Genomic DNA, 18,550 nt, shown 5'->3' with positions numbered 1-18,550 from the left:
ATAATCTTTTACTTCTAGCATTTGAATGTATATTCAAATAAATATTGCTTTTCTTATGAAACTGAATAGTATTTAGCAAGTGACTTAAAAAAAATATCTCAGCCATATATTGTACATATTTGACATGTCCTTCCTTTTATGTCAGGGTTTCTCAATCTCAACACTGTTGGCATTTGGGTCCAAATAATTCTTTTTTGTTGAGAGGCTGTCCTGTGCATTGTAAGATGTTTAGCAGAATCCCTGGCCTCTACCCATTAGATACCAGTAGTAACCCCTAATTGTGACAGTCGAAATTGTCTCCAGACATTGGCAAGTGTCCCCTGGAGAAGTCACCCCAGTTGAGAACCACAGGTCTAGGGGGATAATAATAATGTCAATCCCCAAAATCTCTTGAGTACTCACTGTACATCACACATTGTTCTCAGCCTTTTCCATGTATTAACTCATTCTCACAACTGTGTTATGAGGGCTGTACCATTACTGTTCACATTTGCTGGTGAGAAAACTCAGGCCCAGAGAAGTTCAACCACGTGCTGTGGTCGCCCTGCTAGTAAGCCATTGCCAGCCGGCATGTCTGGCTCAGAGCATCTTGAGCCCCATGCTCTTCTGCCTCTTTCTTTATCCTACCTCATTCTCTCTAATGGTTGCACAGTGTCCCTTGAATGTACACTCACAATGTATTTTGCTGGCTGCCTCTACTGATACTGAAATTTGTTCACATCTTACATTATGACCGAAAAGACTGCAACCAATACTGCATGTATAGAACCTGTGTGTAATGTCTTTGCACACCACAGGGTGGATTTCTAGACGTTGAATTGTTGGCCCAAAGTGAAACACATTTAAAGTGTGGATAGACACTACCAAATTGCCCTTCAAGGAATGATTTTTTAAATGTTCTTTATATTCATTTCTCCTTCCTTATTTATTCTTTCATCCACTGGCACAACAGGGCTTAATTCTCTTTACAACCAGGAACTTCTAAGCCCTCTGTACTTTATCCAGACCGCTTCCTGCTTTTACGAACAACTGAGAGACTTCCTGAACTTTCAGTCACAGAACTCGGGTCCTTCATAAGTGGCCTCGGAGCAAAGTGATGAACACATTGTAACGTGCAGTCGGCAGGCTTTTCTAGGTCTTCACCTGACTGAGTTTAGTAACACACTGTCCGTGGTGTTCAAGGGATCTTAACGGCTGGAGACCCGAGAAGCAGGCACTGGCCCCTCGCTTTCTGTGGGCCCGTCTTCTGAGAGATCTGAGGGCTCAGCAAGGATGGGGAGGGAGTATGGGCTCCCCCCGCAGCAGCAGGGCTAAGAAGTAGGAGCTTGGGTGAAGGGTTTGCACTAGAAATGAACCTCCGTTTATTGTCTCTGGGGCTCAGAGGCTGGCTTGGAGCCTGGCTGTTTGCTGGGTTCTCAGCAAGTGATGAGCTGCGTAAGCTGCAGACGCTGGGGCTGGGATCTCGCTTCTGTGGACTCAGTGGAGAGTGGGTGCCAGGTAGCGCTGTCCTGAGTCGACACTTCCTTTCTTTTCCAGGCTCACCAAAAATGAACTTGACGATGAAGTGGCAGAGAGCTTGGCAGAGATGTTGAAAGTCAACCAGACGTTGAAACATTTATGGTAATTCAGATTTAAACACTGTGCTTTTTAAAAAAATATTTTTTGAGATTCGCATATCATAAAGTCACACTTTTTAAGTGTACAGTTCAGTGGTTTTTAGCATATTTATAAGGTTGTGCAACCATCACCACTATCTGGTTTTAGAACATTTTACAAAACTACCCACCTCCCCTACCCGCCAGAAACCTGTACACGTTAAGTAATCACTCCCCATCCTTCTCCTCCCTTAGTCCCTGGCACCTGCTAATCTACTTCCAGTCTCTATGGATTTGCCTATTCTGAGCATTTCATAGAAATGCAGTCATACAATATATGACCTTTTGTTTCTATGTTCTTTCACTAGCAAAAGTTTTCAAGGTTCACCTACATTGTAGCATATATCAGTACTCCATTGCTTTTTATGGCTGAATGATATTCCATTGTATGGACAGTCCATGTTTTGTTTGTCCATTCTTCAGTTGGTGGACATTTGGGTCGTTTTTACTTTATGACTATTATGAATAATGCTACTGTGAACATTCGCGCATGTGTTTGTATGTGAACATGTTTTCATTTCTCTTGGGTATATACTTAGGAATAGAATTGCTGGGTCATATGGTCACTCTGTGTTAAATGCCAAACTGTTTTTCAAAGTGGTTGTGCTATTTACATTTCCACCAGTCATGTATGAAAGTCCCCATTTCTCCATGTCCTCACCAACACTTGCTATTGTCTGTCTTTTTTGGGTAATGCCATCCTAGTGGGTGTGAAGTGGTATCTCATCATGTTTTTTTTTTTGTTTTTTTTTTTTGTGGTACGCGGGCCTCTCACTGTTGTGGCCTCTCCCGTTGCGGAGCACAGGCTCCGGATGCACAGGCTCAGCGGCCATGGCTTATGGGCCCAGCTGCTCTGCGGCACGTGGGATCTTCCCGGACCGGGGCACGAACCCGTGTCCCCTGCATCGGCAGGTGGACTCTCAGCCACTGCGCCACCAGGGAAGCCCTCATCATGGTTTTGATTTGCATTTCCCTGACTGCTAACAGTGTTGGGTGTCTTTTCATGTGCATATTGGCCATTTGTGTACCTTCTTTAGAGAACTGTCTCCACATCCTTTGTCCATTTGTAAATTGGGTTATAGGCCTTTTAATTGCTGAGTTGTTAGAGTTCTTTATATATTCTGGGTGCTAGACATTTACTAGATACGAGATTTGCAAATATTTCCTCTCTTTCTGTGAGGTTTTTCACTTTCTTGAGAGTGACCTTTGAAGCACCAAAGTATTTAATTTTGATAAAGTCCAATTTATCTATTTTTTGTTTAGTTGCCTGTGCTTTAGGTATCTTAGTAAGAAATCATTGGCTAATCCAAGGTCCCAAAGATTCCTTTAAGTGTTATAGTTTTGCTCTTACATTTAGGTCTTTGATCCATTTGGAGTTCATTTCTGTGTATGGTATGAGGTGTTAGGGGTCCAGCTTCATATTATTGCATGTAGATATCCAGTTGTCCCAGCACCACGTGTTGAAAAGTCTCTTTCCATTTTGAATGGCCCTGATGCTTTTGTCAAAAATCAGTTGACCATAAATGTGTGAGTTTATTTCTGGACCTTCTATTCTAGTTCATTGAGCCATGTGTTTATCATCATGCCAGGACCACACGGTCCTGATTATTGTAGTAAGTTTTGAAACCAGGAAATGTGGGTCTTCCAACTTTGTTCTTCTTTCTCAATATTGTTTTGACTATTCTGGGTCTCTAGCATTTCCATGTGAATTTTAGATCACCATGTCAATTCTGTAAAAACAAAAAACCCCAGAGTGTGCTACTTTTACATCTGGTTTTTTTTGGTTTTACTCCTTTTCTTTCTGACCTGTAGACGTTCTTTTATGCCCTTCCCTAGGTGTCAGGCCAGCCCCTCCACAAGAACAGAGCTAGAACAGGGCTAGAGAGTCTTAGCTCTTGGTGCCAGTACAGACTACACTGGCTACAGTGAAGGTAGCCAGTGGGCATATGTACCTGGCACTGCCAGGCTTTTTACTTCTCCTCCTACCCAGCCTCTTGCCAGGTCTAGGCTTCAGGCAGCTCACCCTCCCCCCAGCAAGGTGTAGGTGGTGCCAGTGTTTGCAACTGTGGAAGGGGTGATTAGGAAACAGCAGAATTTAACTGAATGCAGAACTCAGTGCCCACTTCCAGGTTCTATTTTTGCTCCTTTTGCAAAAATGTCCAAGTCACACTGTGGTTGTACTTACCAGAAGGTCTCACCTCTGCCACTTGGCCCAGGGGCCCCAGTCTTTGAGAGATGTGGTGGGGAATCACTGGGTCCTGGCTGCAGCACAGCCACCGAGTCCTGTGTGCTTGGGCAGGAATGGTGACAAGAGTTCCCTTCCCCTGGGCGCCGTGGTAGAAATGATGAGAACTACTTCATACACATCCTCCTACTTCATACACATCCTCCTACTGAAATCTCACACACCCAGGGTAGCGGGGTTCTCTTATAGTTATTCCCATTTTATAGATCAGGCAGCTGAGGAATAGAAAGCTTATTTCTTCAAGGATCTGCAGCTGAGAAGTGGGGAGTGGGTGTATGTATACGAGGAGAGCTTTTAACCACAATGCTATACTGCCTCCTTAAGGGACGGGCTTAATTTCTATAATCTCATTAGTCACAGTAATATAGGTCATTATCTTGCTGGTACACAGCTACCTTCTTGGATCAGTGCCCAGAATTTCTAAAGGTCAAGTTCAGTAGTAGCCTTATGCTACAAATAGCTGGGGGGTGAGGAATGAACCTGTGATGAAGCACAGGCGTATCACTGACTTGTGCTGCTCTTTCCTGGGTGGGTTAGACGCATGGCTTCCCAGGGGAGCAATTTGGGAATTGCCCAGGCTTCCCAGCTATATCTGAAATCTTTGTTTCATTAGAATCAATGCCACCCAACATAATGGGGTATACTCTTAGAAGCCCCATTATTGATACTTTTCCACTGGGACCCATGAGTAGCAGCAGAACTGTTCTTCCTCCCTCCCTCTCAGATGTTGGAGAGGACATGGTACCATCTTGGAAGCCTTTGTTTCCCCCAAAGAAGAGAAGGGCCAGCTCTTTAAAAAATACTTAACTTTAAAAACTGCCTTGCCTTTCTCCAGCCATCTGGAAGGAGACATCAGACTGCCTGTTCCCCAGATGTGTTCCTTAGAATTTGTTGTTCAGACTGGTAGTCTCCAAACATTTTTGATTGGGCACCCCTGCAGTGAAAAATGTCAAGCACACATGCATACATATATGTTCATGTATTAAATTACCTACATATGAATATACAGATATATTATGCTCACTATAAAAATACACAGAAAAGTTAAACATTTAAAACAATTTTACTTAAGTATAGTTGATTTACAGTGTTGTATTTAATTTCTGCTGTACAGGAAAGTAACTCAGTTATACATATATATATTCTTTTCCATTATGGTTTATCACAGGATTTTGAATACAGTCCCCTGTGCTATACAGAAGGACCTTGTTGTTTATCCTATATGTAATAATTTGCATCTGCTAATCCCAAACCTTCCCTCCCCCTTGGCAACCACAAGTCTGTTCTATTTGTGAGTCTGTTTTTGTTTCATAGATATGTTCATTTGTGTCGTATTTCAGATTTCACATATAAGTGATGTCATATGGTATTTGTCTATCTCTTAATGACTTAATTTGCTTAGTATGATAATGTCTGGGTCCATCCATGTTGCTGCAAATGGCATGATTTCATTCTTTTTTATGGCTAATAATCCACTGTATATATATATACCATATCTTCTTTATCCATTCATCTGTCGATGGACATTTAGGTTGCTTCCATGTCCTGGCTATTGTAAATAGTGCTGCTGTGAATATTGGGGTGCACGTATCCTTCTGAATGATGGTTTTCTCTGGATATATGCCCAGGAGTGGGATTGCTGGATCATATGGTAGCTCTATTTTTAGTTTTTTAAGGAACCTCCATACTGTTCTCCATAGTGGCTGTACCAATTTACATTCCCACCGACAGGGTAGGAGGGTTTCCTTTTCTCCACACCCTCTCCAGCTTTTATTGTCTGTAGACATTTTGATGATGGCCATTCTGACTGGTGTGAGGTGATACCTCATTGTTTTAATTTGCATTTCTCTAATTATTAGCGATGATGAGCATTTTTTCATGTGCCTCTTGGCCATCTGTATGTCGTCTTTGGAGAAATGTCTATTTAGGTCTTCTGCCCATCAGAAAAATTAAACATTTTAAAGCATGTTCTTTATTTTCATGGATCTGATCAACACAATCTCAGCAAGATCGAAAACTTAAGGGGGCTCAGTTCTTCCCTGACCCTGTCTCTTATCTCATCATATCCTTCCAACCCCCTAATGAAGTGGGCAGATTTAATCCAGTATTACTTGATACAAAAGATATATTCTTCTTTCAGGCTTATCCAGAACCAGATTACAGCCAAGGGGATTGCCCAGTTGGCAGATGCATTACAGAAGAACACTGGCATAATGGAGATTTGGTAAGACCGATCTACCACTTGTAATGATAACAACAACGATTATTTACTCAGCACCATTTACTATGTGCCATGTACAATGCAGGGCACTGTCCATTTATTTCCCATCTTTCCAACAATCTGTAATGTAGGTAGTATTGTCTCCATTTCACAGATGTAGAAACTGAGGCCCAGACCAAGGTCACACCTAAGAGGAGAAGCTGAAATTCAGCCCAGACTATGACTCCATAGTCAGGGCTCTCCTCCCCAGCCCTGCTGTCCTGCCTACTGTCCTGGGTTGCACGGGGGCAGACAGACTGGGAAAGGGATTCCCACTGAAAGTTAATCACTCTGGGACTCATGAGCCTGAGAGATGGCCATGCTGGCCCAGAGTTTAAAGCATGTTCTTTTCCTTCTCTGGGCTTCCAGGCTGTATTTGAGCTGATTGTACTCTTTTTCGACTTCCTGTTTCTGTTATGCTAGCAGAAGGAAGGCATGTGCTCTGCTTTGCTGCAATGTTGAGCCCCATTTCCTTTCTTGTGCCTCCTACGGGACACACAGCCCCGAGGTAGGACTGGGCCTGTAGCATATTCGGGGGTGGGGGAGTGTGTGTGACCCATTAGTGACAATGGTTACACCACTGGGTTAACTGCTAGGGAAACAGCAGTTAACTGGACAGAAAGGTCCCTGACTGCCTCAGAGTACTGATGTAACCTAGCTGAGAACAGAGGGCTCTGTGTCTCTGAATCCAGACCCCCAAGTGCTCTGGAATTTGCTATCTACCCCAGGCCTGGCCTGAGACAGCCCAGCAGTGTGTGAGGCTCAGACCTGCATGGGAACCATGACACAAAGCCAGGGCCCCGTGAGGACAGAGACCACAGGAGTTCATGCTACCACTGTGGGCCCTAAGATCCACGGAGCAGCCTCACCGTGAGCCAAACCCTCAGCTCAGGGGGGAGTTGCTCATTAGCTACAGTTCTTTCTTCATGACTGGGGAGAAGAATTTCACAGCCAAAAACAATAGATCAAGGTACAGCTACCTCCCTGACCTTTTTAAATTTCGCTGTAGAATTTGTTAGTGGATCATAAAATTGGTTTGGTGGGTTGCAAACCAGCATTATTTAAAAAATGAAACAGCGCCAGAATGCTCTGTGCCTAGTATGAAATATTCTTTCATAATCTCATTTCAGATGTGGGTGTGTACGTATACACAGATACTGGTTCACAATGTAAAATGTTCTTATTTGAGGTCACAGTCAGAAAAACATTTGAAAACACTGTCCTAGAGTAGAAAGCCCAGCTCCAAGCAGACCAATGGAGAGGCTGTGGCATGTGCGCCTTCAAGGCCGAAGCCCGCTCCTCAGCCCTCAAAGGCACTGGAGAGCCAGTGGGATTTTAGTTTGCGTTAATCTCCAACCACCCTCAGCCTGTGATCCTTTCCTAGAACCACCCTGTTTCCTACTGACTCTGTTGTTTGAGGACAGCAGGCAGAGGAGGGGAGCAGGGAGGAGGGGAGGCCAGGCTGCAGGACAGTCTGTGGACTACAGCTGGCTTCCACCCTTCTCAGGGGCTGGTTAGGACGGTTGTAAGGATATGCAGCTGCTTTAAGTCCATCAAGCTTGAAATGGGCCTTTGTCACCTACCAACAGACAACCGTTGTTCCTACACAAGGAACTATTTGTGTAGGACCAGGTGTCGATCTTCAAGGCATGCTCTGCAGAGCCTGAAAGCGTCATTGGTGTCAGGGAGGACTCAGAAAAAGGACAAGGAGGAGGGCTCGGGTGCTGGCTGTGTTGGCCCTGTCCAGGGGTTGAGCCAGCAGGGGAGTGGAGATGAGGGAGCAGCTCTGCCTGGGGCCACACTGGCACAGATGACCTTGGACCATTGCTTTGGACTCATTATCTGTACTGACATTTATTTCTGCCTTGTCCCTGTCCAAAAAGAACTTGAGGTCTGAAGTCCCTCAGTCTTCAAAGACAGAAGTTAGCAATGTTCAATGACCTGGTATTGCATTTACTGCACTCCATTGTAATAGCTTCCTGTGAGGCTGTCTCGTCTAGACTGTAGCTCCTTGAGGGTAGGGCCTGTGTCATGGTCACTGCTGAGTCCCCAGGGAAAGCACCGCATCTTCATTTGTTGAACAACAAAGTGCTTGTGTGCCAGGCATGATGCTGTCATTTAAGTTCAGGTTTATAGAGGCTATTGGTTACCTTAGTGAGACCCAGTCCATAGAGTGATGGTAGCTGGAAAGGATTAATATGTGAATATCAAACAAGTCATCAAGATGGCAGGGTAAGAGGACGTGGAGCTTACCTCCCCCACAAACACATCAAAAATACATCTACATGTGGAACAAGTCTTGTGGAAAACTAACTGGAAACTGGCAGAAGAATTCCTGTACAACCAAGGCTGCAAGAAAGATTCCCATGTAATCACAGAGGATGGGAAAAAAAGCATCAGGACAGAGCCCATGGGAGGGGACCAAGAGGAAAAGGAAGACCAGACAGGTGGATACTTGCCCTGGGGGGTGAGCAGGTTGAGCCACAGACTGGGTGTCCCACACAGAGGAGACAAGCCCCATTGGCTACTTGGAGAACTGTCCAGGTAGGGCAGCTGCAGCCACTGTTAGCACTTACTAAAACAGCATTACAGAAGCAGCCCAGACGTCTGATGGCAGCATAGCTGCTTCAACTCCCACAGCCATAATGCCATGACCCCTAGTGCTAGCTGAGCAAATGCTCCAGCCCCACCCACTCCACACCACAACCTTGCACTAGACCTGGGATGACCACAATGGGGAAAAGACATGACCTTGGGCTGCATCTGAGCAGAGCTGCAGCTGCCTACACAGGTGGTGCCATTGGACCTCTGTAAGTGCACAAGCCCCAGTGCAGGGAGAAGGAAAAACATACACTTAAAGGGAACAGAGCCAGCTTGAGCCCAACCCTCAGGGCATTCACTCCAGCAACTTATGAGCAGTCCCCTGCCCTGTGTGATGGCCACTGAGCAGAGAGGAAGTCCTGCATCACACCCTGTGCAGGCTCTAGCTCTTTCAATTCTAGCCACACCCCCATCAAGCTGATAGGGGCCAGCACATCCTGAAGAACACATGACTGGCATCCACATCAAAACCCGTCCTCACACCAAAAACACTGGGCACACAGTCTACATGGGGACACTCCCACATAAAAACAAACACCCCTTCAAGACCACAGTAGGTAACTGTTTCACCTAACTTCACTGAGACAGAGAAAGTTAAGTAAAATGAAAAAGCAGAGGAACTATTCCCAATTGAAAGAGCAAGAGAACCCCCCTGAAAAAGTAATGAAACAGAGGTAACAATGAGTTCAAAAAGTTGGTAATAAAAATGCTAACTGAATGAAGAAAGAGTTGATCTAAGCACAGATCATTTTAACAAAAACTATAAAAAGACCCAACCAAAAATAATTCCATTTTAGATACAAAGCACCCTAAACGCAATGAATAGCAGACTACATGACACAGAACACATAAATGATCTGGAAGATTAAAAATGGAAACTGTCGAATCTGTACAGCAGACAGAAAATGAAAAAAAATGAAAGCAACATATGAGATCTATGGGATAATATAAAATGTGCCAACATCTGCATTATAGGGTTTCTAGAACGAGAAGAGAGAAGAGAATCAAAAATGTATTTGAAGAAATTATGGCTGAAAACTTCCCAAACCTAAAGAAGGAAATAAATATCTAGGTACAGGAAGCACAGAGGGTCCCAAACAAGAGGAACCCAAACACACCCACACCAAGACATATCATAATTAAAATGGCAAAAGTTAGACTTCTAAAGGCAGCAAGTGTAAAACAGCATCATACACAAGGGAACCCCCCCCCCCCCACATAAGGCTATCATCTGATTTCTCTGCAGAAACCTTGCAGGCTAGGAGGAGTGGCATGATAGTCAAAGTCCTGAAGGGGAAAAACCTACAACCTAGGATACTCAACCCAGCAAGATTATCAAGGAGAGAAGATTATATAAGGAGAGAAGAATTTCTCAGACAAGCAAAAACCTGAAAGAATTCAGTGATACTAAACATACTCTGAAAGAAATGTTGAAGAGTCTTCTCTAAATGGAAAAGAAGAATCTATAGGAAAGGGAAAATAACAATAGGAAAGACATATATTGAAGATCACTTAAACCAGTATGTGGATTAAAAAAAAGATGGAATTCAATAATGACATTTTGTAATGTCAAACTGTGAACATAAATCTGTACTGTAGAGTCCTCGTGTGTACAGTATGCAGTATATTATATACTTGTTAATAAAACCATCATCATAAAAAAATTGTAAAAGTGACTATAACTACAATAAATAGTAAAGGGATAAGCAGGGAGATATAAAATATGACATCAGAGCAAAGATCAATAAAACTAAAACCCGGTTCTTTGAGAAGATAAACAAAATAGATAAACCGTTAGCCAGACTCATCAAGAAAAAAAGGGAGAAGACTCAAATCAATAGAATTAGAAATGAAAAAGTAACAACTGACACTGCAGAAATACAAAAGATCATGAGAGATTACTACAAGCAACTCTATGCCAATAAAATGGACAATCTGGAAGAAATAGAAAAGATGAACAGACCAATCACAAGCACTGATATTGAAACTGTGATTAAAAATCTTCCAACAAACAAAAGCCCAGGACCAGATGGCTTCACAGGCGAATTCTATCAAACATTTAGAGAAGAGCTAACACCTATCCTTCTCAAACTCTTCCAAAATATAGCAGAGGGAGCAACACTCCCAAACTCATTCTATGAGGCCACCATCACCCTGATACCAAAACCAGACAAGGATGTCACAAAGAAAACTACAGGCCAATATCACTGATGAACATAGATGCAAAAATCCTCAACAAAATACTAGCAAACAGAATCCAACACAGCACATTAAACGGATCATGCACCATGATCAAGTGGGGTTTATTCCAGGAATGCAAGGATTCTTCAATATATGCAAATCAATCAATGTGATACACCATATTAACAATTTGAAGGAGAAAAACCATATGATCATCTCAATAGATGCAGAGAAAGCTTTTGACAAAATTCAACACCCATTTATGATAAAAACCCTGCAGAAAGTAGGCATAGAGGGAACTTTCCTCAACATAATAAAGGCCATATATGACAATCTCAGCCAACATCGTCCTCAATGCTGAAAAACTGAAAGCATTTCCACTAAGATCAGGAACAAGACAAGGTTGCCCACTCTCACCACTCTGATTCAACATAGTTTTGGAAGTTTTAGCCACAGCAATCAGAGAAGAAAAGGACATAAAAGGAATCCAAATCGGAAAAGAAGAAGTAAAGCTGTCACTATTTGCAGATGACATGATACTATACAATAGAGAATCCTAAAGAGGCTACCAGAAAACTACTAGAGCTAATCAATGAATTTGGTAAAGGTGCAGGATACAAAATTAATGCACACAAATCTCTGGCATTCCTATACACTAATGATGAAAAATCTGAAGGTGAAATCAAGAAATCACTCCCATTTACCACTGCAACAAGAAGAATAAAATATCTAGGAATAAATCTGCCTAAGGAGACAAAAGACCTGTATGCAGAAAATTATAAGACACTGATGAAAGAAATTAAAGATGATACAAATAGATGGAGAGATATACCATGTTCTTGGATTGGAAGAATCAACATTGTGAAAATGACTCTACTACCCAAAGCAATCTACAGATTCAATGCAATCCCTATCAAACTACCACTGGCATTTTTTCACAGAAGTAGAACAAAAAATTTCACTATTTGTATGGAAACACAAAAAACCCCGAATAGCCAAAGCAATCTTGAGAACGAAACACGGAGCTGGAGGAATCAGGCTCCCTGACTTCAGACTATACTACAAAGCTACAGTAATCAAGACAGTATGGTACTGGCACAAAAACAGAAAGATAGATCAATGGAACAGGATAGAAAGCCCAGAGGTAAACCCACGCACATATGGTCACCTTATCTTTGATAGAGGCAGGAATGTACAGTGGAGAAAGGACAGCCTCTTCAATAAGTGGTGCTGGGAAAACTGGACAGCTACATGTAAAAGTATGAGATTAGATCACTCCCTAACACCATACACAAAAATAAGCTCAAAATGGATTAAAGACCTAGATGTAAGGCCAGAAACTATCAAACTCTTAGAGGAAAATATAGGCAGGACACTCTATGACATAAATCACAGCAAGATCCTTTTTGACCCACCTCCTAGAGAAATGGAAATAAAAACAAAAATAAACAAATGGGACCTAATGGAACTTAAATGCTTTTGCACAGCAAAGGAAACCATAAACAAGACCAAAAGACAGCCCTCAGAATGGGAGAAAATATTTGCAAATGAAGCAACTGACAAAGGATTAATCTCCAAAATTTATAAGCAGCTCCTGCAGGTTAATAACAAAAAACCAAACAACCCAATCCGAAAATGGGCAGAAGACCTAAACAGACATTTCTCCAAAGAAGATATACAGACTGCCAACAAACACATGAAAGAATGCTCAACATCACTAATCATTAGAGAAATGCAAATCAAAACTACCATGAGATATCATCTCACACCAGTCAGAATGGCCACCATCAAAAAATCTAGAAACAATAAATGCTGGAGAGGGTGTGGAGAAAAGGGAACCCTCCTGCAATGTTGGTGGGAATGTAATTTGATACAGCCACTGTGGAGAACAGAATGGAGGTTCCTTAAAAAACTATAAACAGAACTACCATATGACCCAGCAATCCCACTACTGGGCACATACCCTGAGAAAACCAAAATTCAAAAAGAGTCATGTACCAAAATGTTCATTGCAGCTGTATTTACAATAGCCCGGAGATGGAAACAACCTAAGTGTCCATCATCGGATGAATGGATAAAGAAGATGTGGCACATATATACAATGGAATATTACTCAGCCATAAAAAGAAACGAAATTGAGCTATTTGTAATGAGGTGGATAGACCTAGAGTCTGTCATACAGAGTGAAGTAAGTCAGAAAGAGAAAGACAAATACTGTATGCTAACACATATATATGGAATTTAAGAAAAAAAAATGTCATGAAGAACCTAGGGGTAAGACAGGAATAAAGACACAGACCTACTGGAGAATGGACTTGAGGATATGGGGAGGGGGAAGGGTGAGCTGTGACAAAGCGAGAGAGAGGCATGGACATATATACACTACCAAACGTAAGGTAGATAGCTAGTGGGAAGCAGCCACATAGCACAGGGAGATCAGCTCGGTGCTTTGTGACCGCCTGGAGGGGTGGGAGGCAGGGAGATTCAATAGGGAAGAAATATGGGAACATGTGTATATATATTGTTGTTGTAAAGCAGAAACCAACACCATTGTAAAGCAATTATACTCCAATAAAGGTGTTAAAAAAATAAAATAAGACATCAGGAGTAAAAAATGTAGATCTTTTAGAATGTGTCTGAACTTAAATGATTATCAGTTTAAAGCAAGTATATATAATTATGGGTCAACATATATGAACTCCGTGGTAATCACAAATCAAAAGCCTACAATAGATACAAAAAAACCAAAAAGAAAGGAACTCAAGTATACTATAAAGAAATGCATCAAACCACAATGGGAGAGACAAAAAGAAGAAGAAATGGACAAAGAAGAACTACAAAAACAACTGGAAAACAAGGAATAAAATGACAATAAGTACATACCAATCAGTAATTACCTTAAATGTCAGTGGACTAAATACTCCCATCAAAAGATAAGGGGTGGCTTACTGGATAAAAAAGCAAGACCCTTCAATATGCTGCCTACAAGAGACTCACTTCAGGGCAAAAGTCACATTCAGAGTGAAAGTGAGGGGATGGAAAAAAACTTCATTCACATGGAAATGACAAGATAGCAGGGGGAGCAATACTCATATTAGACAAAATAGACTAAAACAAAGGCTAAAACAAAGACAAAGAAGGGCATTATATAATGATAAAGGAATCAATACAAGAAGAGGATATTACACTCATTAACATATACACCCAATACAGGAGCACCTAAATACATAAAGCAGATACTAAAAGACATAAAGGGAGAAATTGACAATAATACAATAATAGTGGGGTACTTTAACACCCTACTTACAACAATGGACAGATCATGCAGATAGAAAATCAGTAAGTCAGTAGAGGTCCTAAATGACACAGCAGACCAGTTGGACTTAATTGATATCTATAGGACACTACAGCCAAAAAAAGCAGAATACACATTCTTTTAAAGTGCCTATGGAACATTCTCTAGGATAGATCACATACTAGGTCACAAAACAAGCCTCAGCAAACTTAAGAGGATAGTAATTATATCAAGCATTTTTCCTGACCACAATAGTATGAAACTAGAAATCAACTACAGAAAGAAAAATGAGAGAACAACAAACGTGGAGACTAAACAATATGCTACTAAAAAACCAATGGGTCAATGATGAACTCAAAGAGGAAATCAGAAAATACCTCAAGACCAATTGAAAATGAAAACACATTTTTCCAAAATCTCTGGGATGCAGCAAAAGCGGTTCTAAGAGGAAAGTTCATAGTGATACAGACCTTCCTCAGAGAATAAGAAAAATCTCAAACAACCTAACATACCACCTAAGGGAATTAGAAAAAGAAGAACAAAGCCCAAAGTCAGCAGAAGGAAGGAAATAATAAAGATTGGAGAGGAAATAAAAGAGATTAAAAGAAAAAGTAGAAAAGATCAATGAAACCAAGAGCTGGTTTTTTGAAAAGAGAAATAAAATTGATAAGCCTTTAGCCAGGCTCACCAAGAAGAAAAGAGTGGACCCAAATAAACAAAATAAGAAATGAAAGGAGAAATAACAACTGATACCACAGAGATACAGAAAATCCTAAGAGAATACTATGAACATTTATATGCTAACAAATTGGACAATGTAGAAGAAATGGACAAATTTCTAGAAACATATAGCCTACCAAGACTGAGTCAAGGAGAAACAGGCAATTTTAACAGACTGATCACTAGAAGTGAAGTGAAATTGAATCTTCAAACCAAACCAAACCAAACAAACAAAACTCTCAGCAAACAAAAGTCCAGGACCAGACAGCTTCACAAAGGAATTCTAGCAAACATATAAAGAACTTATACCTATCCTTCTTAAACTATTTCAAAAAATTGACGAGGAGGGAACACTCCCAAATTCATTCTAGGAGGTCACTATTACCCTGATATCAAAACCAGACAACACTACAAAAAAGAAAACTACAGGCCAATATTTTTTATATAAATGCAAAAATCCTCAACAAAATATTAGCAAACTAAATCCAACAATACATAAAAAGGATCATACACCATGATAAACTGAATTTATTCCAGGACGCAAGGATGGGTCAACATATGCAAATCAATCAGTGATACACCGCATTAACGAAAGGAAAGACAAAAGAAACCACATGATCATCTCAACAGACACAGGAAAAGCACTTGACAAGATTCAACATCCATTCATGATAAAAACTCTCATCAAAGTGGGTGGGTATAGAGGGAACATATTTCAACATCATAAAGGTCATTTGTGACAAACCCACAGCCAGTATAATACTCAATGGTGAAAAGCTGAAAGCCTTTCTGCTAAATTCAGGAACAAGACAAAGATGTCCATTCTCACCACTTTGATTTAAAATAGCATTGGAAGTCCTAGCCACATCAGACAAAAAAAAAGAAATAAAAGGTATCCAAATTGAAAGGGAAGAGGTAAAATTGTCACTATTTGCAGATGACATGATATTATATAGAAAACCCTAAAGTCTCCCCACAAAAACTTACAACTACTAAATGAATTCAGCAAGGTGGAAGTATACAAGATTAATATATAGAAATAGGTTGTGTTTCTGTAACACTGATGATGAAATATTAGAAAGAGAAAAGTTTTAGAAATCCCATTTAAAATGTCAGAAAAATAAAATACCTAGGAATAAACTTAACCAAGGAGATGAAAGACCTATACTCGTGAAAGACCTATACTCTATAGAACACTGATGATGGAAATTGAAGGTGATTCAAACAAATGGAAAGATATCCCATGCTCTTGGATTGGAAGACTAAATATTAAAATGGCCATACTGCCCAAAGCAATCTACGGATTTAATACCATCCCTGTAAAAATACCCATGATATTTTTCACAGAACTAAAACAAATAATCCTAAAATTTATATGGAACCACAATAGACCCTGAATTGCCAAAGCAATCCTGAGGAAAAAGAACAAACTTGGAGGTCTGACCCTCCTGGACTTCAGACTATACTACAAAGCCACAGTAATCAAAACAGCATGGTATCAGCACAAAAACAAACAGATCAGTGGAACAGAATACAGAGCCCAGAAATAAACCCATGCACCTATGGTAAATTAATCTACAACAAAGGAGGTAAGAATATACAGTACAATGGAGAAAAGACAGTGTCTTCAACAAGTGATGCTGATAAAACTGGTCAGCTACATGTAAAACAATGAGAACATTCCCTCCCATCATATACAAAAATAAACTCAAAATGGCTTAGAGACCTAAATGTAAGACTGGAAACCATAAAGTTCCTAGGAGAGAACATAGGGGGAACACTCTTTAACATCAATCATAGCAATATTTTTTCTTGGGTCAGTCTCCTAAGGCAAAAGGAATAAAAGCACAAATAAACAAATGGGACCTAATTAAACTTAAAAGCTTTTGCACCATAAAGGAAACCATCGAAAAAATGAAAAGACAACCTACATAATGGGAGAAAATATTTGCAAATGATGCAATCAACAAGGGGTTAATGTCCAGAATATACAAACAGCTCATACAATTTAACATAAAAGAAAAAGCCCAATTAAAAAATGGGTAGACGATCTGAACAGATATTTTACCAGAGAAGACTTACAGATGGCCAACAGGCACATGAAAAGGTGCTCAACATCGCTAATTATTAGAAAATGCAAATCAAAACCACAATGAGGTATCACTTCACGCCTGTTAGAATAGCTATCATCAAAAAGTCTACAAATAATGCTGGAAAGGATGTAGAAAAAAGGGAACCCTTGTACACTGCTGGTGGGAATGTAAATTGGTGCAACCACTATGGAAAACAGTATGGAGGTTCCTTAAAAAACTAACAATAGAACTACCATATCATCTAGCAATCCCACTCCTGGGTATATATCCACAAAAAACTACAACACCAATTTGGAAAGATACATGCACCTTGGTGTTCAAAACAGCACTATTTACAATAGCCAAGACAGGGAAGCAACCCAAGTGCCCATCAACAGATGATTGGATTAATATGTGATACACACACACACACACACACACACACACACACACACACACTGGAATATTACTCAGCCATAAAAAAGAATGAAATATTACAATTTACAGCAACGTGGATGGATCTAGAGAAAATTATGCTAACTGAAATAAGTCAGAGGAAGAAAAACAAATACTATATATCAGTTACATGTGGAATCTAAAAATAATACAAATGCTTGTATATGCAAAACAGAAACAGACTCACAGATATAGAAAATAAACTTGTAGTTACCAAAGGGGAGAGGGACAAATCAGGGGTATGGGATTAACAGATACAAATTACTATGTATAAAATAGACAAACAAGAATATCCTGTATAGCACAGGGAATTATATCCATTATCTTGTAATAACCTATAAGAGAATATTATCTGCAGAAATACTGAATCACCATGCTATACACCTGAAATTAACACAATACTATAAATCAACTATACTTCAATTTTAAAAAAGAAAAAAGTAAAAAGTGTTGGACCGATTCTGTTCCTTAATTTCAGGGTTGTGTGAAGCACAAGAGTGTGTTAGGAACACATAATGGGAAGGAGCATACAGTAGTAGTCTCTCACACTTACTTGTGTTCTTTGTTTTTCTCCAACAGCTTAAATGGAAACTTGATAAAGCCAGAGGAGGCCAAAGTCTTTGAAGACGAGAAGCGGATTGTCTGTTTCTGAGGGGATGTTTTCCTGTGGGTGGGTCTTGGCCATGGGGGTGACTCTGTGCAGTTGCCTGTCTTGGATGTCTGAAACATCCAGTGTCTGCCGAGGTGGAGCTTCCAGGATTCCTGCCTTCGTGGTGCAAAACGAGCTCTGTGTGGGCACTCTGATTGGCAGAGTCCCTGAGTAGCTGTTACAATTCTGCAGGAAAAGTATGAGCTGTTTTAGTGACTGTAAACATACTCTGAAGAGATGTTAATCCATGATTATTTTAATCTGAAATTAGAGGAATGAGACTTTGAGCTCATAGAAACGCCTGCCCAAAGACCAGGGAGAGTGAGTCGGTCACTGCCGCATTCAATGAAGAGTTGGGGACACGGTGCAAAGTTGGTGCCATGTTTCTTGGGGAAAAGGTGCTCAACGAACAAAAG

At 40.7% G+C, this 18,550-nt stretch overlaps 1 protein-coding gene across 2 annotated transcripts in view; it reads left to right on the top strand.

Moving 5' to 3' along the window:
• The window catches only part of NOD1 (nucleotide binding oligomerization domain containing 1), an 89,302-nt gene extending 70,996 nt beyond the window's left edge, over positions 1–18,306 (top strand). For both annotated transcript variants that reach the window (XM_029233229.1, XM_029233230.1), the window contains exons 10-12: positions 1,537–1,620; positions 6,041–6,124; positions 18,065–18,306. In XM_029233229.1, coding sequence (XP_029089062.1) covers positions 1,537–1,620; positions 6,041–6,124; positions 18,065–18,137 — 241 coding nt within the window. In that variant the 3' untranslated portion in view covers positions 18,138–18,306. The remainder of the gene's footprint in view (positions 1–1,536; positions 1,621–6,040; positions 6,125–18,064) is intronic.
• The last annotated feature ends 244 nt before the right edge of the window (positions 18,307–18,550 follow it).

Source organism: Monodon monoceros, unplaced genomic scaffold (assembly GCF_005190385.1).
Source record: "Monodon monoceros isolate NGI ecotype Baffin Bay Population unplaced genomic scaffold, NGI_Narwhal_1 Super_Scaffold_2, whole genome shotgun sequence".
Taxonomy (NCBI): Eukaryota; Metazoa; Chordata; class Mammalia; order Artiodactyla; family Monodontidae; genus Monodon; species Monodon monoceros.
Note: the sequence above shows the minus strand (reverse complement) of the source record. Positions and strands in the feature narration are given on the sequence as shown.